Source organism: Arvicanthis niloticus, chromosome 16 (genome assembly GCF_011762505.2).
Source record: "Arvicanthis niloticus isolate mArvNil1 chromosome 16, mArvNil1.pat.X, whole genome shotgun sequence".
Lineage (NCBI taxonomy): Eukaryota > Metazoa > Chordata > Mammalia > Rodentia > Muridae > Arvicanthis > Arvicanthis niloticus.
In genome coordinates this window covers 3,462,300-3,489,024 of record NC_047673.1, presented here as the reverse complement: position 1 = coordinate 3,489,024, position 26,725 = coordinate 3,462,300, and the positions used below count along the sequence as shown (strand labels likewise).

The 26,725-nt window shown below is 42.7% G+C and overlaps 1 protein-coding gene across 1 annotated transcript in view; it reads left to right on the top strand.

The window, feature by feature from the left end:
* The window catches only part of Efnb2 (ephrin B2), a 43,614-nt gene that overhangs the window by 12,967 nt on the left and 3,922 nt on the right, over positions 1–26,725 (top strand). Inside the window, exons 2-4 of the mRNA XM_034520460.2 lie at positions 9,333–9,616; positions 25,394–25,486; positions 26,198–26,311. Coding sequence (XP_034376351.1) covers positions 9,333–9,616; positions 25,394–25,486; positions 26,198–26,311 — 491 coding nt within the window. The remainder of the gene's footprint in view (positions 1–9,332; positions 9,617–25,393; positions 25,487–26,197; positions 26,312–26,725) is intronic.

The following is a 26,725-nucleotide window of genomic DNA, read 5'->3' as shown; positions in this document are numbered from 1 at the left end:
TTAAACGGTGAGGATACTATCTTTGAGCATTTCAAGATAAAATTTACTTTAGTAATTAGTATTTTGTTTATCATCGTATCATCACAAATAGAAGATCAACGTAAGTTTTCATGCAGGTGTTACAGCGGTGTAAGCTGTGGAATTTAATGTTACTGTGACTCATTGGTGTAAGTTTGGAGGAAAGTATCTCCCGTCAGGCCAGGAGAAAGAAAGCCTTCTCTTAGTGCTTGATAACTAGCTTGGTCCCTTCCTTCAGTGCTCCCCACCTGCTGGAGCTGCTGAACTGGTTCTGGGGCTGTGTGCTTGGATTTCTTCTCTTCTCATCTTTCGCCTCCTGAAAAGGTTTGGCTTGTGGTTGGTGTGAAGTTTGAAATGCACACCCCACCCCTCGCCGTCTCCCATTTGGAACACGCTAATGGTCCCCAATTGTACAGCCTGCTTTCAGGCCTCTCTCCCCTACCCCCCCCCCTACACGTTCTTATCCTTGAATAAATCGGGCTCAAGTTGCACAGAGCATTTGTTTTAGAAAACCCGAAAGAAAAGGGGCACCTGTGAAAACAGGCCACTGTTCCAACACACATGCACATTCGAATTAAAGCAGAAAATGTCAGTTAAAGCTTCCAATTACTACCTGCTTCTTGAAGGTTTGGAGCCACTGAGAACATTGGGGTGTGCTTGCTGGAAGTTTCAGGGTAATTACTTGTTACTCTAAGCAAGGTATCTGGTAACCTAGTTCTGTGTGAACCTGACACCCTAGAGCTAGCTACACCCCACTATTTCTCTGGTTTCAGAATAAGTCTGTGTAGAAACTTGTTCTGATGTTAAAGTGCCAAAGGGGGCAGTAAAGTGCTATTCACTAAAAAGGGGGGAAAAAAAACATTTCCCAGGACTTTCTTCTGGAAGCTATTTCAGTGTCTATCTTGGGCGCTACTTTTTTACTTATTCATCTTATAACAAACCCTTCTGTTCAGGGCATTTCTAGAACAGCTGATTAATCTACAGGCAGCACTCTAGCGGTAAATGGGACTAACACACGACTGAATATTCTGCCTGTTTGTATCAAGTTCACACACTCACGACTCGAAGCAGCCATTCCTGGGGAGTATTTATATTCTCAGCTGCACAGATCATTCCAGAGAGGAGTCTTCGTCTGCTGTGTCATGCTAGCCTAACTGCATATGGACATCACAGGCATTGCAGAGTTGAGGCAAGAGACTGGCCTGATTCTGAAAGGCTCAAGCTTCCATACTTAGTGGAGGATGAGCCAGCTTACACACTGCTGGCTTCTCTTTCCTGTAGCCTTTACCACTGAGAGGGGAAAAAAAAAAAACCAACATAAGCGTTTTATAAAGAAAAGTATGTTTGCCAAAATGTGACAAATTCCAAATATCCTTGATACACAATGCTGGCTTAGGAATAATCAAGTGTATTAATGTGATTTTGGGTTTTCTTCCTTCTAGGATGACCCAGTTTATAAAACTGATTCCTTAAAAATTTCAGCCCAATTCCCGATTTTATCAGTGATGAAATCTAATTGCATTAATCTCTTATTTTTTAGTTGTTTGGATAAATGTCCGTTGTAAATTTGTGGGCTAGAGGGCTGTCTAATGAACACATGGGCCATAGTGTCACGTTGTGCTTTCTAAGGCATTGCCTCAGAAAGTTAAAATATCTATAGGCCTTAAAATTTTTAAATGCTTTCCAAAATCAGAGCTAAGAAAGCTAGTTCAAAAATATACTTCAGATTTTTACGTTTGTTTATTATTTGAAGTTTTGGGGTCCTAGGGGTTAAAACTATCTATGTACACGATAGACAAGTGCTAAGACACTAAGCTATCTTCTCAGCTCTTTCTCTGCTTTTTCTTTTGAGTCATGGTCTCACTGAGTTGCCCTGTACACACTCTATAGTGTAGGCAGACCTCAGGACTTGTAGGGCAAGTGTAGGCCTCTTGCCCTAGCCCCTTGAGAGGTAGCTAGGATTACAGACCTGTGTCTCTAGGCCCAGCACATTTAGTTTTTGAAGCTGAACATTCAAAAGTAATGTTCAGTTCAGTCTGCTCATGAAATCACTGTTTACTGAGGAGAATTTTGAAACCCACAGAAACCTAAAAATCACCACAGCCCCAAATGGTTACAGGTAACTGTCAGTGGTGCAGCTGTCTGTGTATGTTGGTCTCTGCATACACAGTCCAGTGCAGGCCACATGGTTTACAGATGTGTCTATCTGCAGCTGGAGTAAGTCATCTGTGTGCAGTGATCCTACACAGTCCTGGGTTGCCTAACAGTGGGGCATCTTCAAGGAATATCTCTTTAGGTGGATCTGATACTACAGCTCGATGTTCAGACTAAGATAATTTTGGTCCGAACCTTTCCATATGCAGTCTATGATTGACCAAAAAATGATGTTGCAAAGTGTGTGGTTATGCTAGATATCATTTCAAATGGAAAGAAGGCTAGAATTTTTTAGTAGGAGGTGCTATATATGGCTTATGAATCTGACTTTGCAGTGTCCTACACACAGGAAAGCTTAGTTTTCTCTGGCTAGAACCTAACTGCTTCATCTGCTCCGTGAACTCTGGGGCCAAACTTCAGATGCTTGTATCTAGCTTAATGGTGCAGAAATAGGAAACACTTAAATCAATTTTTTCTGGTGAATTGTGTTACGTACCGACTGACATTTTGTCATCAGAAGCTGTTGCTTAACATTTCTTTTTTTTATTTTTATTTTATATTTTATTTACACTTCAGATGCCATCCCCATTTCCCCTCCCTAGAAAACCCCTATTCCATGCCCCCTTTTCCTTTGTGCTTTTATATAATTTTTTAAAAATGTTAATCAAAAGCTTTATAAGTTTGGTAATGCTCAATCAGAAGTGTAACCCAATACCCAACCTAGATATATCAACTATCTTTGACTGGTGGAGACTCGTGAACATCTGCCTCCATGTCGTCGTCCCCCCCCCCCCCCCCCTCTTTCTCTCTCTCATCACCTGCTTACCATTTCTAAGACACACTGCCTAGTCTGGAGGAGTTTCACCTGGCCTGATTCACCAGACAGGAGACTATCCATTTCTTTATAACGTTGTTTCACCTGTGCAGCCACGGACACCGTCACCGTTGAGCACTTGTGTGGTAGCTTCTACGTTAGCCTTTGTGATGTGAGGAAACACAGATGAAGTCATGAGGGGCCTGCACTGAGGTTCCTAATGTGGACACTAAAAGAGGAATAAGGAAATTAGGGTTTCTCTGCTGAGAGAGAGACAGAGAAAAACTTCAGGTCCTCAGCTCAGGTGCCCTGAAGTATCTCATCTCCTGTGGCACAGGGTCAAGGTCAGAGGCAAAGCTGGCACTAGATGCCTCCATCTGACCCCAGGGTCCTCCTGGTGACGTGATTTGTTATGCCCACAGAAGGCACATGCTTCAGCTTTCCATCTCCATCCCTGACGGTTTACCATGCGTTATTCCAGCATTTGAAACCAGCCTGGTTCACACTAAGGCTTGCGCTTTCTCCTCTACTCCTCATTAATTCTACTACCTTCTCTGCCACGAACATTAAGGAATATTAAGTTGTGTGATGTTAATCGAGGTATCTTTTTTTACAATGAAGAGTATGAAGTTGAGATGTCTAATTTAAATTATTAGAGATCTAATTTAGATTACTAAATATTAATGTTTAATGTAGATTGTTAGAGTTACTCAAAGTATTCTGTGTAGGACACTTTGTCAGAGTCTAGTTTGGCAAAGCACTTTTTCAAACTTGAGCTAAATCAATAGGCAAGCCACAGGTAAAAATAGATTCTGGCATCATATCATCTTATACCAGGCCTCTGACTTTGGAAACCCTACTTCGGAGTTGCCTGTTTTATCCTGGTTCCCTTCTCTCCCTGTTGGAGACAAAGTCATGGAATCTATTGTCTGACTGGAAATGATTCACTGGGGAAAACCATAGGAGTGACCTGTTTCTGCTCAGGGTTCCCGATGAACCCCAAGGGACTCCCCAGGGAAAGTGAATAGGATTGGTGTGGAGGTTTCCCTGGGGGTGGTGTGTGCTCCCGGTAGGCTGGCAACTCAGTGCTTATGTTCAGTGGCCAATACAGAGAGGGAAAGCCTGGCTCTGTTCTCTAGCTAGGCCAGAACCACTGCCCCGTCCTTGAACCCACACCCCAAGTGGGTACAAGTGGTGTAGGTGATGACTGGTTTTGGTTGCAAGGTGATCTTTACCCCAGTTTTGTCAAAACAAGTTAGAGTGTGACTCTGGCTGTGGAGAAGGTAGAGTTCGGGTGACTGACTTGGTGTTTAATGGGCTTTATGGCCACGTGTTTGTGATTGAGAAATGAATAGTATCTGCCTGAGCTGATTGAAGTCTGTTGTAACTTTACATCTAAAACACAGATTCTACATGGTTAACTCATTTCTTCTTTACATTTCAGTTCTTGACAAGGGATGCGTCCCGCGTGACCACCTCAGAAAGCACTGTGTGCCACAGTCGTTGTTCGTAGGACAGGCAGCTGGCCGTCCATCCGTAGTTCTCTGTGGGCTTCTTTCATATTGTATTGACTTTCCCTCCATTCCCCCTTAAATTCATAGCTTATCGATGAAAAGCTTGATTCAGGAAAACATGCAATTCACAAAACCAGACTTAGACGCTACTTCGAACAAAATGGGAACTGAAACAACAGGCAGGGAAGGGGCTTTTCCTGTTGGATTTCTTCACTCTCCCCTGAGGGATTTACCTCTTATATAAGGTATACACTTGGGGCTTAGACTCTGGGGTGAGAGGCACAGGAAGCAAGACTCAGATCTGCTTCAGACTGGCTATGGTTTTGTGATTTACAAATGGTAACTGCCTTAATGGTACTTTAGACAAAGCAGGGTTGTTGGAAGCTATGGAGACCCGGAGAGCTAGGGCAAGGAACTGTCTGAGGGCAGCCAGTGAATCTGCATCTTGGCTTGGCTCCTCTGTGTGTTGGCCCTGGTGAGATGGCCTGGCTTCAGAGCTCCAGTCTTACCTGTGACCTACCTTCAGTTCGAGGCACTTTGACTTCAGCACGGATCGCTGTTAGCTTCTATTTGTTCACTCATGTTTTTCCACTAGGACGTCATTTTATTGAGCATGATGGTACAATAACCATTGAGCATTGGGCCCACACTGTGGAATCACACACATGGGAGCAGCCCAGCTTCAGGGAGCTGAGCCCCTAAAAACTCAATCATCATCTGTTAAAGTCCCTCAGAGCATCTGGAACAATATGCAGCTTGGTGGGCATACAGATGCACATTTTATAATCCCAGCACTTGGGCAGTCAAGGCAGGACTATCAGGCTAGCCTCATGTACATAGTAAGTTCCAGGCCAGCCTGGGTGGATTCTTTCCTTGGGAAGATGTAAGCAAATGCCTACCCACTTCTCATAGGACACCAACAAACAAAAGTACCATTTTCTCAAAGCCCAACTTGGGGAACCAATGGTTTTTTTTTTTTTTTTTAAGCTCATTTACAGACCGGGGTAAAGGATGGTTACCATAAGGATGGATGACCCCAAAGTAGCCACACCACTGAACAGTCTCACCCCAGCATGGATGACTACTTCTCCGTGGCTGCATTAATGGCATTTGCTTTTAGTAACCATACCATTCACAGTTTATAAACACTAACTTGTACCTCTAGCGAGTACAAGGTCATGGGACAGAGTTACATGTGGCTAGCTGGCAGGTGAGAGTCCAAAGATGCGTTGACCCTCCCCATCTTTTCTTTGCATAAGGGGAATATCAACAGGCAACCGGCCTGATCCAGGGACTCTTGCAAGTAGTCATAGCCGTCCTGATGAAAACCTGGTCATGCTTGGAGGACCACACTCTATACCACCCTGTCTCACACCAAAGCCCCAGTTTGGTCATTTAAGTTGTAGCTCTCTAGCTCTGGGAAGGTGAGGGTTCTCCAAGAGGTCTGTGCTGGGAGATCTGTGATGGCTTTTTTTCTACCCAGCTGTGCTCCCTGTCTTACCAATTAAAGTGATGGTGTGCTGACCCTCCACAGATAGACTTCAGATACAGCTGTCCTGCACTTCAGTTTTGGGTCCTTTCTTGTGGATTGCTATGCATAATCCCCTCCCCCAAAGAATGCAGCAACTTGTTAGAGGCAAAAGATTAAATTCTGTTTCAGTGTTACTGTATTGTATCTTTCTTGAAGCTCTAGGAAGAGTAACATTGGCCAGAACCACATCATACACGTGTACTAAAACTGTAAGGTTCTGTCCATCCACAGGTTACCATGATGCTCCATCATCAAACTGTGCACACTGAATCAAAACTAAACATCAAGGCTGATTTGCAAGATGAATCAAAAACTCATTAAATTATTTATGTGATTTGTTCCTGCTGAAAACATCGTCAAAAGCTCAGCTATTTGTGAAGCCACAGGGATTGATGTGCCCTGTGCTCTTGTCCTTAGCTCATCAAGACTAGTGTTGGGTCTCGGGCCTGGTGACCTGGTGATTAAAGAGACTTATCTGAGTAGGGGGAGCCAGCCACCTGTGATGCCTTGGTTAAGCAGTGAGTGTGTGTGTTTTGCGGGGTGGACAATCCTCCTAGAGACCAAGGAGAAATTTGAATGGAGGGCTTACTGAGCCAGACTTCAGACATAAGGAATGCTGTGGCAGGGGTGGGGGAGTATCCCCAAGACTCTCACACAGATACACTGGTCAGATGGGCATGGCATACCCCTCGCAAAGAACTGAATGGGTTGGTGAGATACACCTCTGTTAGAAAGACCCCTGATTTTGGAAGCCTAGAAACTATTCCCTCTCACTGTAAGATGGTAAAAGGACCAGCCTGTAGATCAGACTTCTGTTTTTATCTAGAGACATGTACCAAGCCTAGCTAGCACTTATATAGTTTCCCACTGTGTCAGCTACACCAACTACAAAAAGGAGCAGTTTCAGAAGGGAACATGTGACACAGGATGGTAAACCTCAGGTAGGAATCGGACCTTGGGTTTGCCTGTTAGTTTGTGTAAGTCTTAAGGTTTTCCTCTAAAGGTCGAGGAATAGGCATAAGAATAAGGAAAGTGAGCAGTTTAATGTTCCTGGAATTAATGTAATACTTACTGCCCTCCTTTTGTCCTGCTAAAGCCACAGGACACTTCAGAATCACTTTGGGGAGAAGGAGGAGTGGGTAATGTTCAGGCCTGGCAGAAATGAGTTGAATTTTATCTAGCAAGAAGAACCTACCTAGAGAGAATGTCCTTTAGAAGTTCCATGGAGAAGCTCTTGAGACCCTAGGATTGTATTTCTACAAAGTCTCCTGAGAATTGTGGAACATACCAGGCAGGCCCTCAGTAATCACCTCAGTTTGTCAAAAGTCCTAGGGAATTCTTCAGCAATATACACACGGATGTTTTAAATTTGTCACAATTCTATAAATTCATTTTGAGTTCTGCTTAACAGAAAGAGTTCATTATAGAAGGATCCCATTCCTCAGAAACTCAGAAAAAGGTTTTCTTCCTATTTCTAGGGGAGGGCTAGTACACATGGCAGCGTACTCTAAAATCAGAGGATGACTTGGAGGGGTTCCCTCTCTCCTTCTACTATGTGGGCCCCTGGGATTAAACTCAGGTCCCCAGGCTTGGTCGCAAGATTCTCTACCCACTGAGCCATCTTGCCTGTTCCACTGTTGTTTTTAAGTGAGTGAACAATAAATATCATGTTCTCGCTAAAGGGACTAATTTAGTTGAACAAACAACAATAAAACACTGATGTCATTAGATCACTCTTTCTGTTGTTGTACAATAACACCCAAGGAAGTAACAAGCAATTTTGTGTGCATGCATTTGTGTGTGTGTGTTCACCTTTAAAAAGTTTCAGAGAGTTGTCATCATCATATTCATCTTCATCATCATCCTCAGTAGTCATAGTAGTGGTTTTTGGAGACAGTTTCTCTGCGTAGTCCTGGGTGTCCCACCACTGTATTTTGTGTTTGCTTACTTTGCTTTTAAGATATGAAGATGGGAGGGAAAGGGAACATATATGGAGGGAAGAGGCGTACACTGGGACCTGGAGGGAGGGAGTAGAACATGAGTAAGACCAAGATACATTGTATACATGTACAAAATTAAAAACAAAATTTAAAGTATCAGTTTTGAATATGAGTCTACAGTGTGAGCTGGGCTATCTGCTACTTTGTAACCACATAATACACTGGCTGAGAACTGGTGGCTGGTTACATAAATCACCTTAGTTGGTGTGGATTTGAACTTTGGGAGCCCCATCATCCTTTTCTCATCTGTTCCTGCATCCTGGCCTCAAGGGTCATCATGGCTGGTGGGCCTCTCTGGCTAAATAAAGCCATAGCCCAGGCTGGAAGCTCTGGAAGGCTATGCTTTGTTCCGGAGCTTTAATATTTTAATGAGCCTGCAGGCTTGGCGGTTCTCTCTGAGTGTGTTGTTAGTGTTAGCACTTGCAGAAGGATGTTCATTAGGAAGCTCTTGTTTCAGCGGCTCAGAGAAATTCCCCATTAGGGAAGATCTTTCAGCAACATGGCCAGCCAGAGAGGAAAGGAGGAGAGCTTTTAGCTGGGAACATCCAAGGGATTTTGTATCAGTAGTCTTAGTTCTAAAGATATCCTTCGAAGAATTAATTGGAGCAAATACATCTCAAGGGAGGGGAAAAGGGAAGATTTGTAGAGCAAGGAGGGTACTTGTTGTCCTCACAAGGAGAGGGCTCTTCATCTTGCAGCTGAATCAATACGACACTAATTATTTCTGGTTATCTTTTATGGGTTTGTAAGACATTTCTTTTGTTCTATGTAATAAAAAACCCATTGTTTGATCAGTGACTGACTAATTATGATAAGTAATTTGAAACATTCTTGATGAAACTTGTCTGTTAATTAACATCAACAGCACATGGAAACTACCAGGACAACAAAGGCTCCGTGCATGCTCTGTTCCTGGAATTGATGGGATCTCTCTGGCATGCCCAATAAACAGAGATGCCAATGGTTAAAAAATAACAAACAGGTGGGAAGGTCTGACTCACCACCGGGGGAAGAGTTGTTGTAAAGTTACACAAAAGAATATTGGAATATTATAAGGGCAGGGTGGAACCAAGTGTCATCAGGCCACCGCAGGTCCTGATGCCTCAAAGGAAGAAGAGTTAATCCTTTTGTTTTGGGGGTTAATCCTAAAAGCCCCAGGAAAGCTCTCTGCCCAAGGAAGACACCTTTGGTGAATCAGAGCACAATGCTGAGCTGTCCTGGTTGGGGTGACTGGTAACACCTGGCTCTTTGATGACTGTTCACTTTTATCAACTCAGTGGCTTTTCTTTTATGCTTTTTAGATTTCTACCCGGACAAGGCCTGGTACTATACCCACAGATAGGAGACAAATTGGATATTATTTGCCCCAAAGTGGACTCTAAAACTGTTGGCCAGTATGAATATTATAAAGTTTATATGGTTGATAAAGACCAAGCAGACAGATGCACTATTAAGAAAGAGAATACCCCACTGCTCAACTGTGCCAGACCAGACCAAGATGTGAAGTTCACGATCAAGTTTCAAGAATTCAGCCCTAACCTGTGGGGTCTAGAATTTCAGAAGAACAAAGATTACTACATTATATGTAAGTATAGTTCTCTCTCTTTATTTTGTAGAAATTAGGATAAGCTAAGTAGGTTTGTATTCATTTCTGTTTCTTTTAAATTGCCACGGTAAATAATTTGTTGAAGCTTTTTTTTTCATTTATTTTTCTTTTAAATAATTGAAATTTGGGACCCTGTAGTAACAGTATTAATTAAATATAACTACTCAGCAGGGGCAAACCTGCCAGGATTCTCACAGTGTTAAAATAAGTAAATTACATGAAGGGACTCAGCATCTCCACTAACTTTTAAAACCATCTTTAAGGACCTTGGGTAAGGTTTTGATAGGTAAATCTGTGTAATGCCTTTTCTCGCCATCCATCCATCTGTCCATCCATCCATCCACTCATTCATTACTGTGCATTCTGTACTAAGAACTGTGTTTCAGAGCCAGGACTCCAGAGAGCAAAGAGTGATTGTTGGATAATTTGCCATGACAGTGTCAGTCCAGACAGGCAGAGCTCAGCGCTTAGAAGCATGGATCTTACACACGTGGGCCACGTTGAGTCCTGATGAAGGAGGAATGAAGCATGGATGTGCTGCCTGAATAAGACCTCCGTGTCCGTTACAACACTGGCATTATTTCAGGAGTAGAGGATAGGTATCAATGGAGGTATATCTGGAGTGCATGTGTGAGCTGTGCCCATTGCGACACATGCCTACTGTGTGTACATTATTACAGTTAGCGCCAAGCAGGCTTGTTCCCGGTGGTGGTGATCTTGATACAGTGGAATACATGGAGACAGCTGCTCACAGGATCTAAATTCATGGATTCTGGTTAATTGTTTGGATTATTCTTTGTGGGCTTTTTGTTGTTGTTTTAAATTGCAGTGTTTAGGATGAAACTCCTGATGCAGGTTGGCACGTACTTGACCACTGAGCTACAACCATAGCCTTCGAGTTACACTCTTTGCTCTTCCCCCGGCCTTCAGTTTCTTGAGGTACAGTTGGCCCCAGGTTGGCGGCCTTGCCTGTGTCATTAGGTTGGAAGTCTGCCTTTCTCCTGTTACGATCCGCTCTTTACCTCGCAGAAGCAGCAGTCCACTGTATATTCATCTAGTGTTCCTTGGTGTGATTAGTGATTAAAGTGAGGGTGGTCATGGGCAGTAATTATCTTGTCTGTTGCTTCAAATGCCACATAGACGAAGAAACAATTTTTGAAGCTAAAATGATACATAGAGAATAGATTTCTAAGGATAGCAAAAAAAGAAAAGAAAGAAAGAAAAAAGGAGAAGGTAGCAAGTTAGATCTTTAATGGAATAATTACCATAAAATGAAAATAAAAGCATTCTGAGATGAACGAGGCAGATGGGGTGGTAAGATAATAGGGCCGTCTTTGAAGATATGAAGTAGGTAAACTTCTGGAAACACACACACACACACACACACACACACGACTGTAGACTTTTAATGGGTGCCATGATCTAGCATGACTTGTATAGAGAATGAAACGGCCCCCTTTGGAATCTTTGAATCTTACCTGCTCTGGGTGAGTGGAGAAAGGCCTAAAGAGACCAGCACTTCCCAAGATGGGGAATGCCTGACCCTGAAGCTGAATGCTGCCCAAAAAAACTCCAAGGGCTCCCACATTCAGAACGATGGTGTTGAAAATCCCAGCTTCCTACCTAGGGCAAGTGGAAGCTTGGTAAACATTAAAGGTTTAACCTTCCATTTGAAATAATATACACAAAATGCGGCTAAATGAGCAGTTTAGCCGCACCTCGTAGTGCACCACCGTGTGCCTGAGCCTGTCCTAACTGCTCTTCATCAATGCTCAGGAGGTTTAGACTTAGGCATACAGTTTAATTTGTAGTTAAAACAGCCATCTACCCAACACTGGCACCTATCGGTTTTGTTTGTTGGCTTTTGGAGAACTCATTATGCCACATTAACAAGTTTTTAATATGCTTCTCACTACTCTGGCCCTCAGAACTGTCCTTAGAGTTAGGATTTTCCATGTCGAAGCCTGGAGAGGCTTGTAATTCAAGAGGCTGAAGCAAGAGAATCTCAACCGGAAAGCCCGCCTACTCTACACACAGGATTCCTCTGTACATTTGACAGCTAGAAGCCATCTTTAAAAACATTTTGGCTGTCTTGTGGCAAGCAAGAAAGCACTGTGGGAACGTTTCTTATAACAAGATATTCCCAGGCCTGTGAGTGGCTCAGGACTTTTTCAGGAAGCCCACTGCTGCTTGCAGCAAAGTTGAAAGGCTTCCCCTACGTCACAGGCAGAAGAGAGTATTCAAATACTTAGCAACATGTAGAAGCCACAGTTTCTCACCCACACCATGGAAGCGTCCATTGTCGTACAAGTTCCCTTGAAAGGAGGGAAATGATAAGATCAGATTTTAAAATAGTACCAAAAGGGACTTGAAAAAGACCCCAGATTTCCTATCAAACAGATGTATACAGGATGCATACAGACACACAGACACAGACACACAGACACACACACACACACACACACAATCACATTTTTTTTTTTCAGAAGGAAAGTGTATGCAGGCAATAATCTTTAATACCAGGACATTCATAAAGGATTCTGGGTAGCACAACAGGAAAAGCTCAGATTCACAAGAATATTTTTAATACTGCAAAGGATTGGTTCACTTGGAGATAGGAAGTAATGTCCGTGTTTGAGTTTCTGACTTCAAGTCTCAGCATTCTGCTGGTTGGCACTTTGACCCCAGGCAGTGTCAGGAAGATCATATGGTGGTTTCTATTGGGGGTTGGAGGCTTGAAAGCCGCTGTGGTTGGAGGACGATGTGGTGTGCCCTGGTGGGGAAGTACACACAGCTCTGCTGGTATTGCGCTGTTTCCCAGGAGTGCAGTGACTCATGTCTGTTGCCTGAGCTTGATGGAAGTCATTTCTGTTTCCTTCTCTAGAACATTCTTTTATCACTGTTGTTCGAACTGTGATGGTCAGACCTACAGACCATCTGCCCGGTTACCAATACTCCCCAGTTATAGGTGATAGGATCTGGTCACAGTTTTTTAATAAAAACTTTTCATTTGACTCGTAGTGTTACCCAACTTAAAGTCGCTGCATCTTTGGGTTTTATAATACACATGAGTGTGTAATTGGAATGTATGCCATACCCACCGTCTCTCCACTGGGTTCCCTTAAGAAGTGACATGATAGAAACCTAAGCCCCCTCATTAACCTTCCTGCACACAATTGTTTGCTTTGACAAGTGGCAAAGTGACATATATGGAGTTCCTTCGTGTTTGGAATTGACTTCTCAAACGACCTATTTCAGTAATCAGCCTTGGGCTTCATTTACATAATAAACTCTTCTAATCATACATGAGCCAAAGATGGGGATGTATGACTGTACAGTCTGAAAATCCCCCCCTGCTCTTTTTTATATTTAGACCCTTAATGGCCTGAAAGACAGAGCTGCGGGCTATAGAACCTGTAGTTATTTTTATCATGTCTTTCACTTCATTGTTTATGAAGTAACTGCATCTTCTGATATTACCCACTTGTAATAGACTTTCACGGTTGGATATATTATTTTAAAAAATTCTTCCGGCCTTTACTGGGAAAGCAGATCTACTCTCTGAATGCCCAGCCTTCACCACTGAAGTTTTCATAGAGAAACTGTCCAAGCTTCTTCAGAGCTAGCTAACTGAGTCAGCGAGCTTCTTCTGTTGGCCTTGAAAGCCTGTCCTGAGGCAGGTGCTGTGTGCTAGGGCCCAGCCTGAGACAAACCCTTACAGATTCTACATAGAGTGGTCAATGAGTGAGGGTGGAAGCTAGTGACTCACACTCAGACTTCAGATGCACAGGGACCACCACAGGGCCATTGACTGACTTCATACTGCTCCTTGCTTTTTATTTTTATGTGGTTTGTATTTTGTTTTAATGTATACCCATAGGCAGATCATAGTCTCTTAGCATTATCTAGAAGTCACTATTTCTGACTTACTGAAATAAGTCACTGAGTGCCTTTTGGAAGTCAGCTCTCCATGTCCACCTGCCTTGCTGAGCCATCAAGTCTGGAGGAGCCTCCATTTCTTAGGCCTCTGTAATGAGAGAGTGAAAAACTGGAAGGCTCCACATGCACTGTTGGAATTTTTTAAAGCATACATTCCACTTTAGAGGGGGGAAAAAATCACAAAATAAAGAGAAATGTTTGCACAAGTAAAAGCAAATAACAATATTAAAGAGCCAACATAATAGTTTGCTCCTCATTTTGGTGGAACATATGTTGCATATCTTTTTTTTTTTTTTTTTTTTTTTTTTTTGCTTTGATTTGCTCATTTTGGGTGATGACTGTGGTAAGTTACACTAACATACTGAGTGTCCTGTACTGTCTCTCTGGAAAAATACTAAATCTGAGAGCAGCTTTCAGATGCCCCTTGTCATAAAGATAGCTTTTAGAACATTTAAGAGCACATGGCAGCCGTAAAGAGATTACAGAGTTTATTCAGTGGGTTATTTATGTATGGAAGATGTCCAGCAGCCATGCTCCTTTCTTGGACAGCTTTAGTGACACAGAACTACATCCTGTCTTCCTGTCCCCTGGTTTAGGGGTGAAATTTTATATTTGATAATGTCATTGCACCTAGTTGCTGAGTGGAGGAATTTAAGCACATTTCCAGTTTCCTCCATGGCTGGTCTTCTTGTAATGGAACTTTGCCAGAGACCATACAATAGAAAGAACAGAAGAAGGGTACATGCCACGCCTAAAAACATGGTTGGTCCAGGAGCTGTGAGTTCGAGTCTGGCCACCCTGGGCTTTATGTGCCAACATGTCTTCTCTTCCTTAAAAATCATCATGAGCACCCTTGCTCATGGGGTGAAAACACTTCCCATGAGGATAGATATGTCAGATTGCTGGTGTCCGTGTGTGGCTACCAACCAACAGCAAGTTAACAGTGGAACTGAGAGGCAGTAAAGGGCTGGAGGCTGAAGGCAAAAGTGGGCTTCATTGCGAGAGGGGGCACCTGGGAAGGATGGGTACAGAAAGCATCCTTGGTTTGTAGTCTGGTCATAAACAAAACCACAGAATATTGCCCAGCCTCAGTCACTCTGGGTATCTCTAGTCATTAGCAATTCCCACTTTGTCTTCTTTGACTGTCATTAAAGTCCTTTTTTTTTCCCCGTTGACCAAGAAGCACACATTTGTGTGTGGTTTGTTCTGGAATCGCCTGAGCTTGCTAGCAGGTTCTTTGACAGACCCTGGAGGCTCAGACAGGGAGGAGTGTTGACACACCTACTGTTGGGGCTCTTACTTTCCAGTTCACCAGCCTCTCACATGTTCAGTTCCCTAGGACACAGGAAATATCAGTCGTCATGCCAGGGTAGTCCTGTGGGTTCCATCTGTAGGAAGCCTCTCCCAAGGATCAGGAAGGTCCATGTTGAATTTAATATATAAAGAAAGCTAAGTTTTGCATCTACCTATCTTGAGACTGCACCAAGACACTCAGGGCTCCCAAGTCTAGCAGAGTCGTGGCCACCTGGATGCTAGCCTGGGTGGTACAGAGGATCCAATAAGGACAAGGCTGCCATGGGTAGGATTCGGTGCACAGTCATTGGTATATCCTGAAAAACAGGGACAACAGACTCGTGTAAACCAGACAGATACAGGCCTGTCATCACCACCCCCTGCTCTGAAAGTAACCGATGACAGATTCGACAACTAATCCCAGTGTGAGGAGCAAAAATCGAGGAAGAATAAACACCATGAATGCAAACTAAGTAAGATGAGAAATAAATGACTTAACATGGCCAAGAAGTTATTCGGGAATTATTCAGAATAAAACTGTCTTTATTATTTCATAAAACTCATCTTTATACCTCTACCCTTGTATTTATAGCTTGTTAACGGTTCACATAGATTTATAAATAATTGAACAATGCTAGAGACCCAGTGCATAAAAGAGGACACATTTCTTTCTTAACAGCCCTTAAATATTCATCACGAAGATAAAATTTTCAAGCAAAATAAAACACTTAAAAAAATAGCCAAGAGGCATAGACAGACATTTTGGAGGTGGGGGAAAAGATTACTTTGAGAAAAATGATTTATATAGTTCTTAAGAGGCTCAAATTTATTCCTAAAGCGCTAACTCTGAGTCTTGATGTGTTTGATCCTTGGGGGAGTGCTGTGGCCTTCATGCCTGCCTGGCTTTCAAGTCTAGCAGCACAGGAGATAGGAAATTTTTACTGCTGTGAAGAAACCCCAAACAGTGTTAGTGGCTTAGAACACTTTACATGCCATGAAACATCAGAACCAAAACCCAATTCGGGGCCTTCAAACCCTTAGGTCTCCATTGTAAGTGTGTAACCATGGCTCCTGGGCCATGATTGCACCGTAATGAGAACACGGAGACATGTATGATATAGGTGCAGGGTTAGCAAAGAAAGTATGCATAGAAAATAATGTCTACTCATGCAAAGCACACACATGACAGCGCAGCAGGTCAGACACACTGGATCATGCATGCATACTTACACAAACATAGAGAGAGTAAAGACAAGAGATAGGCACAATACATGTGGAACTGTGTTAAGCTCCTACAATTGAAATAACAAACTCCGCTTCTATCAAACATGTTGGTAGTGATGCCCTGTTATACATTATATAACATACAACTAGCTCAGGCATATGTCTGGAGCTGAACTAAGAAAATCTTACAAGAGTATAGATAAGCTGACTACAATGGCATGTGCTTAGTCCCAGCGACCCAGAAGACCAAGTCCAGGAGTTGAAAATTAACTGGGCAACATAGCAATACCTACAGGGTAGAAAGATGGGAGAAACACCCTTGTTCACACTTCAAATTTTTCTCTTTATTTTTAAACTTACTAATAGATCTAAAATCTTTTCAGCTCTACCTTCCCCCACCCCCTGTTAAGGTTATTATACTAGATTGATTTTATGGCATTAGCAACTACTTTGAGCCCATCAATAGAAGTTGCTAAATAATAATGTAATTAAAATCAAGTTAGTTCAGGATAGGGATAGAGACATTAAGAGATGTTAAGCTCTCTTGGCTAAATGCAAGTGGTGTGTGTGTGTGTGTGTGTGTGTGTGTGTGTGTTAGACAGGGAGTGAGTCAATGGATGGGTATATGGGTAGTGGATGTACATGTGGATGGGTAGGTGGATAGCAGGGTGGACTGATAGATCAGCCCGGTCTTGGGCAAGAGCATACTCGATCTCATATAGAGAAACCAGAGTATGTGTTGCTGAATGCTAACTCTGCTTAAAAGTCTCTGCATTAGTGAATCAACCCTTCCTTCTATTAAACTGTGGAATGAAGTTAATTCTTTCATTGAAATAAATGTCTGAGAAACTGCCCCAGACTCTTTGAAGAGAGAACAGGTGTCCTGCACGTACGAGGAAGGCTCACACATACGCCAGATTTAAACAGGGGTCCATTATCAGGGTTACTGCTGGCCTCTCAATGGTCAAAGTGAATAATGTCATGACCATCTAAGCTCTTTATACCACAAGAGCACTGCTGCCTCTTCTGAAGCGTCCCATCCTAAGCTGTCAGCAGGGATCAGTTCAGCCACTGCAGAGGTTGCTACCATCTAGCCACGAACTCTCCTCGGATGGATGTTTTCTACTTCACTGCTGCTCTTTCTGTAATTACTGGGTCATTAATATCATTGCCTGCAATTAGTGACAGTCGGGCAAGCAAGAGGATTGTGGGATGTCCTTCCTCATCCCCACTGCCCATGGACATTTCACGCTAAGCCATTCCTAGTTAGATATTTCCATATTGCCACAAAGATATTTTTAAAAATCAAGAATGTTTAAAAAAATAAAATTTAAAAAAAAAAAAAAAAAAAAAACAGAGGGGAGAGAATGGGTTATGTGCTACAAATAGTCCACTCAGCTGCATATGGCTCATGGTTCAGGGTATTTTCATGAGATGTTATCACTGTCTTGAACAGGAAGTTTGCATTTTAAAAACCTGGGGTTTTAATGGACAATAGAGAATTATGTCTTATCTTTAGAACTATTATATCATTCTTTTTTTTTTTTTTTTAAATGTGACTTTAGTCATTACTATTGAAATGGTCATCTGGCGACCTATTTTTAAAACACAATTCTCTTAGTAGTTTTAGTTCAGGCTGATGGTGACGCCTCTGTAGAGGTAACTGTCACTTTACTGTTGGCTACACTATCCTCACTGTCCCTGGATTGTAGCAATAACAAATGCCCTACAGTATGTAAATGAGAGGAGCGCTTTTTAAATTGTTACTTTAAACATTTTTTATTATTATTGCTAATTATTATTAAATTTTGCCTAATGAGAAGTCCTGCCTGCACAAGTCACCACAGAGTTAGCAAGTAAAATTTTACACTAGAAAGCAACATTTTTTTTCAACAGAATTTATTAAAAATCAAGAGACTGAATAGTGGGAGCAATGTTTTGAAGAAGAATACATAGCTTTATAAATGATTTTCCATGCTTAAGCTCTGCTTTCATTTTTCTCAGGGTAGTGTCGGGGTCTGGACTGAGCCCAGAGGGTACAGGCTGAACAGCCCTGACCTGAAACCCAAAGTCCAAAACCCAAAACTTTTGGTACGGACAACTCTGTACAAATGTCCAAAATTCCAAAAGATTCAACAGTCTGGAAGGTTTTGGGTACTGAGCATTTAGACTTCTTTCTCAGCTTGTAGCACAGACTAGCCTAAAAGTCACTATGTAGACCAGGCTAACTCACAGAGATCCAACAGTTTCTGCCTCCCAAGTGCTGGGATTAAAGGCATGCCCCACCATACCTGGCCCTCAACCTGTTTCTGGATGTATACTCTCATATAGGTATACATGCACACACACGTGTGCGTATACACACACATTATCACACAAACTATGTAGACACATGTCTGCCGTGTATTTCTGTTTCCCTCTTTTGTGAGCCGTTCTCTTTGGAGGACTACTTATCAAAGGTAACTGACTCATCCAAGAGAGGCACATACTTAATCTTCATGTAGTTCTCCGTGGTTGAAAGGTTTTAGGAGTAACCCATGATAAATCTTAGTTTCAGCGACAGCATCATGGCAGTTATAATTAGATATTGCAGCTCTTCTCCCAACTGACTGCCACCCCTTGGGGTCCAAACCTTGTTTACTATGATGACTCTTGCATACACGGCTATGTCGTGTCCTCAGCTCCTGAGAGTGGCCAGGTAACTGATGCTGTTAGTCTTCCCAGTGTAACATCCATATAAGAACCGCTTGCTACAAGACATGTCCAAGTGGGTACATTTTTAAAGACTTCCGTTACTGAGATGTCAATGAACCATCCCATCGTAGTTCATATGGAGTGTTTGAGCTCAGAAAATAAAATTAAGACAGCCCTCCAAACACAGGAAAACCTACCTATTGGCGCTTAATCCACGGCTTCAGTCATTCCTTAATGCTGGAAGAGAAGAGGGGATGTCTAAGTTTTTACTTTTTAGATTGGCTTTTTCCAAAGTCATTTTGCCCAGTGCACAAGACAAGAGGTTGTGTTATGTGGACACTGCTGGGCCAGTTATTCTCTATGTGTGATTGGCTGGTTGGTGATTTTGAAATACAGTAACGGTGACACAGTTTTAATGGGAGTGATTGGTTTTTCCCATGAGTTGGGCCCGTGTTCCCTTGGATGAGAAACACACATGTCCTCGGTCCCTCCTGGTTTGTGATGCTTAAATCTGGACAGTCTCCTACCTGCAAAGAAAGTTGAGAGTGAGAGCCCAGCAAGGAGCCACACTGGGTACTTTCTTGTGTACGTGTTTTGTTGAATGGATGTTCTTGTTGTGTACCTGTTTTATGTTTTGTTGTATGAGTGTTTCTCTTTGAAAATGTCTTGCTTTATTTTCTTGTTTCTTCACGGGACGACACTTTGAGGGACTGTGCCCTGGTGGTTTAGCGCAAGGTCAAGACAAGCTTGGTATTATGGAATGGGGTACAAGAGTGGAATGGGGTTCTCTGAGACAAGGAAGGCTGAACTCCTGCGGTTTAGCCAGATTCCTGTTCTCTCTTTGGAAATCAAGGAGATGCATTTCACTCTTTCTCTCAGCAGCCACGGTGGAACACATAGCAAGGAGGAGATAGAGATAGAGAGAGATAGAGGGGGGGGGAGAAATTTCTTCTTCTCAGTGCTTTGAACTGATGTTTGTTTCAGACATTGTCTCATTGTCCTTTTTAAGAGCAGGCATTGATTTTTGGCTTCCCCTGGACATTATTATTTCTGTGTTTAGGACGTTTTCTCCTTCTGTGTCAGTTATCTTGGAGAATGACCTTGCTAACCGAGCCATGAAAACACATTAACTTGGGCTCTAGAGACTGAGTCCTGTCTCTGTGGTATATACTCTGAATCTGTATTGTATTTTTTGGAATTTAAATGGATACTAGACTAAGTAGAAAGATCTTAGCTCCCCAGTTTGTATGTCGACATTAAATAACTGCATTTTGACCAGCGTCCTTGTTTCTTGACTTATATGTCTCATGCTTTTTGTTTTATTTTGTTGACATCGGAGATGCGGCCCTGGTGGGAGGACACAGCAGTCTGGTTCTGTGTGTTGGGGTGACGTTAAAGTCACATGTCTCTCTGGATGATGCTTTTTTAGTTTGTCAGGCCCTGCTAGATTTTTTTTCAGATACCTGTACTGAGCTTGGGGGAGGGGTGTGTAGAAAGTCTCATTCAAGAAAGTGGAGTTAGCATGGCCACTGTGTGGCAGGAAGTGAGCAAGGGCAGTACAGGTAGACTTGGTGTTGACAGAGATTCTTATAAAATGCTCGGGCTGGAAAGATGGCTCAGCGGTTAAGAGCACTGGTTACTCTTCCCAAGGTCCTGAGTTCAATTCCCAGCAACCACATGATGGCTCACAACCATCTGTAATGGGATCTGATGCCCTCTTCTGGTGTGTCTGAAGACAAGGATGGTGTACTCATACATATAATTAATAAATAATTAAAAAAAAATGCTGACCGTTAGCTAATCAAAGATACTCCATCAAGGTCGGCCCTATGTAAGGACACAGCTTCCATGGTTTTCCTGATGTATCTCTTTGATGAACTTGCTTTGATTAGGTGACATATTTACTTTCATATGTCTGCCAATCTACAAGTCCCTCACGGCCACTTGAAATAGAATGACCAGTCCTCCATAGTGTGACCACACATTCATATACTATTTTCCCCATAGGACCCAAAGATGTGTCCTTTGATGGGGTCGTATTGAATCATAGAATGTCTCTTTGGGAACAAGGTCCACATGTGGGCTATTTTACCCTCCACCTGATGTTCCTAGTCTTCTCCACTGGACTTGATACAGCTAGCAGTTGTAGCTTAGCTTTGGAGCAGAGCAGACACATCCACACAGAGACACTTTGAAATGCTGTACTTACCTCTGTGGGGATGGTCCAAGACTCAGGCGTCTGTTGTCTGTGTGGTCTATTTACCAGCTCCCAGCTCTCTGTCTCTTTGTGCTCCTATAGCAAGTGCCACTGCCCAGAAGATCTGCAGATAACTGGAAACTCGGGCATCTCAAACTCTGTATGGTTGGTTTGTTGTTTGCGGTGTTTTTGTGTTTTGAGGCTGAGTCTTCTTATGTTTCCTGCACTGGCCTCAGACCGTCAATCCTCGTGTTCTAGGCTTCCGGTGGCTAGGATTGCAGGTGTGGATACCACCGAGAAGTGATCTTTGTTCCCTCCAGAGCAGACAGTGCAATGATGCTGAGTTAGACCCCAGAAGCAAGAGCTTTTAAAAGCCAGCTATAAAATGCCCAAGGATCTTTGGTAAGCCCAACTCCCAACTGGATAGAGAATGTTTTCAAGTAATTTTTAATCTTATAAAATCTATTTTCCTTCCAACTAGGCCAGGGGAGAAAAATGTCCAGACACTAAATAAAAGCTTAGGTATAACAGTGTTATTTTTCCTGTCTCTTGGTGATTAGATGCAATTTTATCCATTTGGTAATACAATGATTGTGGCCACATTAGATAATGCTGGTGGATTGATACAAAGGGAAACTCAGCATAATGAAGTGAGGTTTATTTTTACTCTTTAAGTTAAAAATTCCCAGGGACATTCAAATGAAAGCTATAAATAGTTGTAAAGCTATCTAATGAAATGGAAATAGATTTTATTCCCAAGTATTAGCACATTTTTTTTGTTATGTTTCAAAATCCGTGTTGAGCCTTTTAAAGCTTCTAGGTTCCAGGTTGGTGGGGGTGAGGATAGATAGGGACACCAGAATACTAATCTTGTGCCGAGTTTCAGTAGCTTGTGGCCAGGAAGGAGACACAATCAAGACAGAACACAAGGCCATTGTTCCAGTAGGGCCCGGTCCACTAGACTTAGAATTATTCTAACTTTCGAAGACATATAGAAAATCACATTTATATCAGATCTAAGGCTTATATCTCATGTAAGGCTTTTATTGCTTCAATCCGAAAGATTTCTGTTGGCAGGAAAATCTGAACATGGATGTTTCCATGACAAGTTGTCAGATGGCAGTCCTAGCCATATTAGTTACTTCTGTTGCAGGGGCAAAGGGGGCTTTGAGGAGAAAGGGCTCCTTTCAGCAGACAGTCCCATGCCATTTGACGGGTGAGACTGCTCGCCTCTAGAGGGCCAGGAAGCAGTGAGAGGGCCTGGCATCGGCTGGATTTCTCATTTTGCCCATCATCCTGTCAGGGACTCCACCCCAGGCACTGGATGGTACCACTCATACTCATGTAGTGCAGATCCAACCACCTCTGTGGTCTCTGTCTGGGAAGAGAGTCTGACACACTCAAAGACACAAGAGTCACAAGTGCTCTACAAAGTTCTTGACCTAATGAAGTTGACGTCAGAATTAGACCTCACACTTCCCTGTAACTGTTACCTTTTGTAGAGGCATGTGGAACAGTATCATACAGTTCCCTCATTTTTAACAACAGTTGGTCATGAGTTCTTCCCAGGCTCTACTTCTGACTTTCATGAGTCCCAAGTTAACTTAAAAAGGACAGCTGAGTGTGTGTATGTGTGTGTGTGTGTGTGTGTGTGTGTGTGTGTGTGTCTGTGTGTCTGTGTGTCTGGTGTTTGTGATCAGAATGCTTCTTTGCCACAGTCTTTTCCACCCTCCCCCCATAATGACACACTACCCCTCCCCCACCTCCATCTCTTTTTTTCTTTCTTCCTTTCTTTCTTTTCCTTTTTCTTATTTCTTTTCCTTTTTTTTTTCCTAGTTAATCAAGTGGAAAAAAAGTTTCAGCTTTTAAAGCTGTGAATTGGTTCCCCATTTTACACAACCTCACTCCCTCCCACAGTTCTGTGGTCTCTAGAGCAAAAGCACAGATTGAAATCTGATTTGAATTTCTTTAGAGATCTTTACAGTTGGAGGTGGGGGTGGGTGATTTCTACATCTTTTGGGGTAAACCTGGGGAACTCAGCCCAGATGTTCTGATTTAGAAGAGGTACTGACCTGCAAATTTAAAAAAGTATTTATTCTCCCCTTGTGTGCTTGGAGTTCATCAGTGGCCCTGCAGGTACAGGCACTTGCAGTTAGTGTAGCTTCCCTGCCTGCCTTCTTTTTGGTATTCAGTCTTTTTCTCAATTTGAAGCTGATTTTCCCCTTCAAGATTAAACCAAAGGGATCTGTAATCCTCCCCATCTAGTCCACCCCCACACACACACCCCACACCCCACTCCTATCCTTTTTGACTGCTCTTATAGTGTCCCCCCTTTCTGTAGTCTTCCCCCCTGTAGTCCTCCTTGCCCCTGTAGTCCTTCCCATCCCCTGTAGTCCTCCCTGCTCCCTGTAGTCCTCCGTGCTCCCTGTAGTCCTTCACACACACCCCCCCAAGCTTTGAGTTACTACTGTCTTTTGTCACATGGGTGTTGAGACTTTTAGCAAGAAAAGTTGTTTATTTAACTTTTAATAGGATGCACTTTAGCGTGAATTGCCTTATGTATTTGTGAGTCTAAAACTTGGCATTCTCCTCAAGTTAAACAAACTAGGTATTTGACAGGTGATTTAACAAACCAGATCACTTTTCTACTTTTTTCCCTCTATGGAGACTTACCTACATTCCCAAGAAATGGCATGAGAGAATTCTAATCAATAATTGAAGACTCGGTATTGCCCTAGATCACTCTAGAAACAGCGCTCAGAGGAACCCACATTGTGAGAAGCCTTAGGAGAGAAGCTCTGAGGATGAGCTACTGTTTTTGCAGAAGGGAAAGAGAGAGAAGGAAAATAGTAACAATAACAACAAAGGCCCTTTTGAGATGCTGAGAAGCAGTCTCTCTAGACCTGTATTTTGACTTATCTGGCAAAGGTTTTCTCCACAGTCCATGAGTGGATACTATGTAGCTTACTGCAACTCCCCAACAAAGTTTATATGGCAACTATTAGGTATTTTCCCAGGAAAAACTTCAGTTTCAGCAACAGCAAAATGAGATGTGATTATGAGAGCCGACTTAGGTTCGCTCTCAGTTAAGCGCAAGATACTTACACACAGAAGAGGCATCCTTTGCTTTTTAGGGAAAACATGAGTGTAGAAGTCGATAATTCTAGAACACAGAAGGAAATTTGTGTGTACATTTTTTCAGTTACCCAGTGAGTGTGAACTTTTGCTCTGAAGGCATTTAGGAGTGTTTGGTGATGATGATACACTTTTTGAAAAAAAAAAAACGAAACAGCCAAATCAAGAGGAATTGTGAGCACACCTGTCCGGTTTTCATTCTCTTCCGAGCGTAGTGTTTGTAGACAGGACTTTGATAGCCAAAGTGGAAGGTGATTGAAGTTACAGACGTGTATATGAAACACTTCTGTTCCTTGCCCCTTGAACTCGAGGGGAAGCAGTGTCCAGCACATTCCATCCTCTCTTCCTACTCAAACTTGAACGGTAATTGAAAGCCTGCTCCTCATTACACAGATTGACAGCCCATCTCTTTACAGCTTTAGTTACAAAGCCATTTAGAGATTTCACCAGCCTAAGAACAAACAGCTATGCGTGGAGATAGAACATGGCTGCTTTAAAAGACAGAAAGACATTGGCAGAAGGGATGTCTTTCCTTGATGAATGTGGGACAAGGTGGTTCCCCCACATGGTTGTAGCCAAGTTGTCAAAGGGCCCAGAGAGGGAAAGGGTGTGCTAACCCTCTGTCCAGCAGAAAGCCTGGCTGAAGAGGTTCATGAGGGCTGCTGCTAACACGTGCTTACTGGCATTTACACAGTGAACAGAAGGCAGACTCGGAAGACCTGAGTTCTAGGATGCTTCTTCAGTACATTTGAGGCTGGAGAAAGGAGCAAGGGGGTGTGAGGCGGCTTCCCTGCCAGTGTTTGCAGAACTTGGATGTCTGACAAGCAGAGCATCAAGTTAATTGTTCTTGAAGCAGGAAGTCTGGAGTGGAGGAAGCAGGTGTTGGGAGATGATTGCCGAGTTTTGAAATTACCGGGTTCACTCTTTTGTGCTTTCTGGTGTGGCCCCCTCTCAGTCTGTGGGCGTTTGGAGGATGCTGTCCCTTTTACCTGCAGAACAGTACTAAATCAGATGTGTACAGGAGGGAGTGTTTAAGCACATTTAGAAGCAGGTAGCTTACATGCAGCGATGTTTCCAGGATCCATTTCTCTTTGTTTATGTTTCTGTTTCTTTTTGGCTTTTAGCATCCCATACATCCAGAGAGCTTGTGACAAAGAGTGAATTATTTATTTTTCAAATTGGTTTTTCAGACATTTCATGTTCATGTAATCTTGCCTATTGATTTCCTGATTTTTTCTTTATTTTTTTGTTTTGTCCATTTTATTTTTAATCAGCTACATCAAATGGGTCTTTGGAGGGCCTGGATAACCAGGAGGGAGGGGTGTGCCTGACAAGAACCATGAAGATCCTCATGAAAGTTGGACAAGGTAAAGATCATCTGCTTCTTTGTGAAGCCACTTACGACCTGGTGTCTCCCTAGCTAGTGTGGCACCAGGTGACGCTCACTGTCACCCCTCATTTTAGTCTTGAAGGCAGACCCTTCTCTGCACTTTGAACCACAGGCAGAGTGTCCCGCCAAGGCAATATACTCAGCTTTTCTTATTGGAGATCTCTCTAAAAGTTCAGGTCAACAAGACAGAGTATCTGTGCGTTACCACAGATATACATGTTTCTCTTTACAATGCAGAACACCTCTTTGATTGAAAAAAATCAAAGTATCCAGTATGTAAACAGTGGTTCTGCAGCTTTGATTCATTTTTAAATCTGGACAATCCAAGAGCCATGTTTTCATGTAGAATAACCTATTATGCAGAAAGAAAGAATTATTCTTCTAATTAGAAACCGGTATAGTAGTCAATCAGCTTGCTCGGTTAAATTGAAATGTCATCTGCAATGCTTTGACTGCCAAATGCAAGAGTCCCTATAGTTTCCACAGATGGCCTCCCAATCTAAACCTCTGAAATAACTAGGATAACCGTTCTGATTTAAAAGGAAGACTATATTCTTGTATTTCACAGTGCTTTGCATAAAGAGTCTCATGTTCGTTGCTATTCATGCCTCTTGAGATATCTGTGCAGCTCTGAAGCTAGCTATAGTCAGATGTCTGTGCCATGATTAATCACTTGTTCTTCATATAGATGCAAGTTCTGCTGGATCAACCAGGAATCATGATCCAACAAGACGTCCAGAGTTAGAAGCTGGTACAAATGGGAGAAGTTCAACAACAAGTCCCTTTGTGAAGCCAAACCCAGGTACAGTGGTGTGGTGTATACGTGTGAGAGTCAGTGGGGTGCATTTGTTAAACACCCGCCCCCAGAGGTGGAGAACCCTCAGAGGACTTCAGTACTGGTGGGATTCACCACAGCCATGGTGCCTGTGCTCCATGCTAACTGAGCCAGAATTAACTTGGCCAATAAGACAGACTAATTTATTTCCATCAAAGTCTTACCATTAGAGTCACAGAGCTCACCAGATGTGTCAGTTACCAGTGATGCTCCACCAGACGGGTTTTCATTGGCTGACACTGTCTCCCGCTCCTGCCGACACCACTCCAAAGCTGATTTAATGTACATATAATTTGTGCCCTAATCCCTGTCTAATTACATCTAATCCACAAAGAGCCTTGACGATCCTTTTCTGAGTCTTAGAAAACCTAATGGCATACC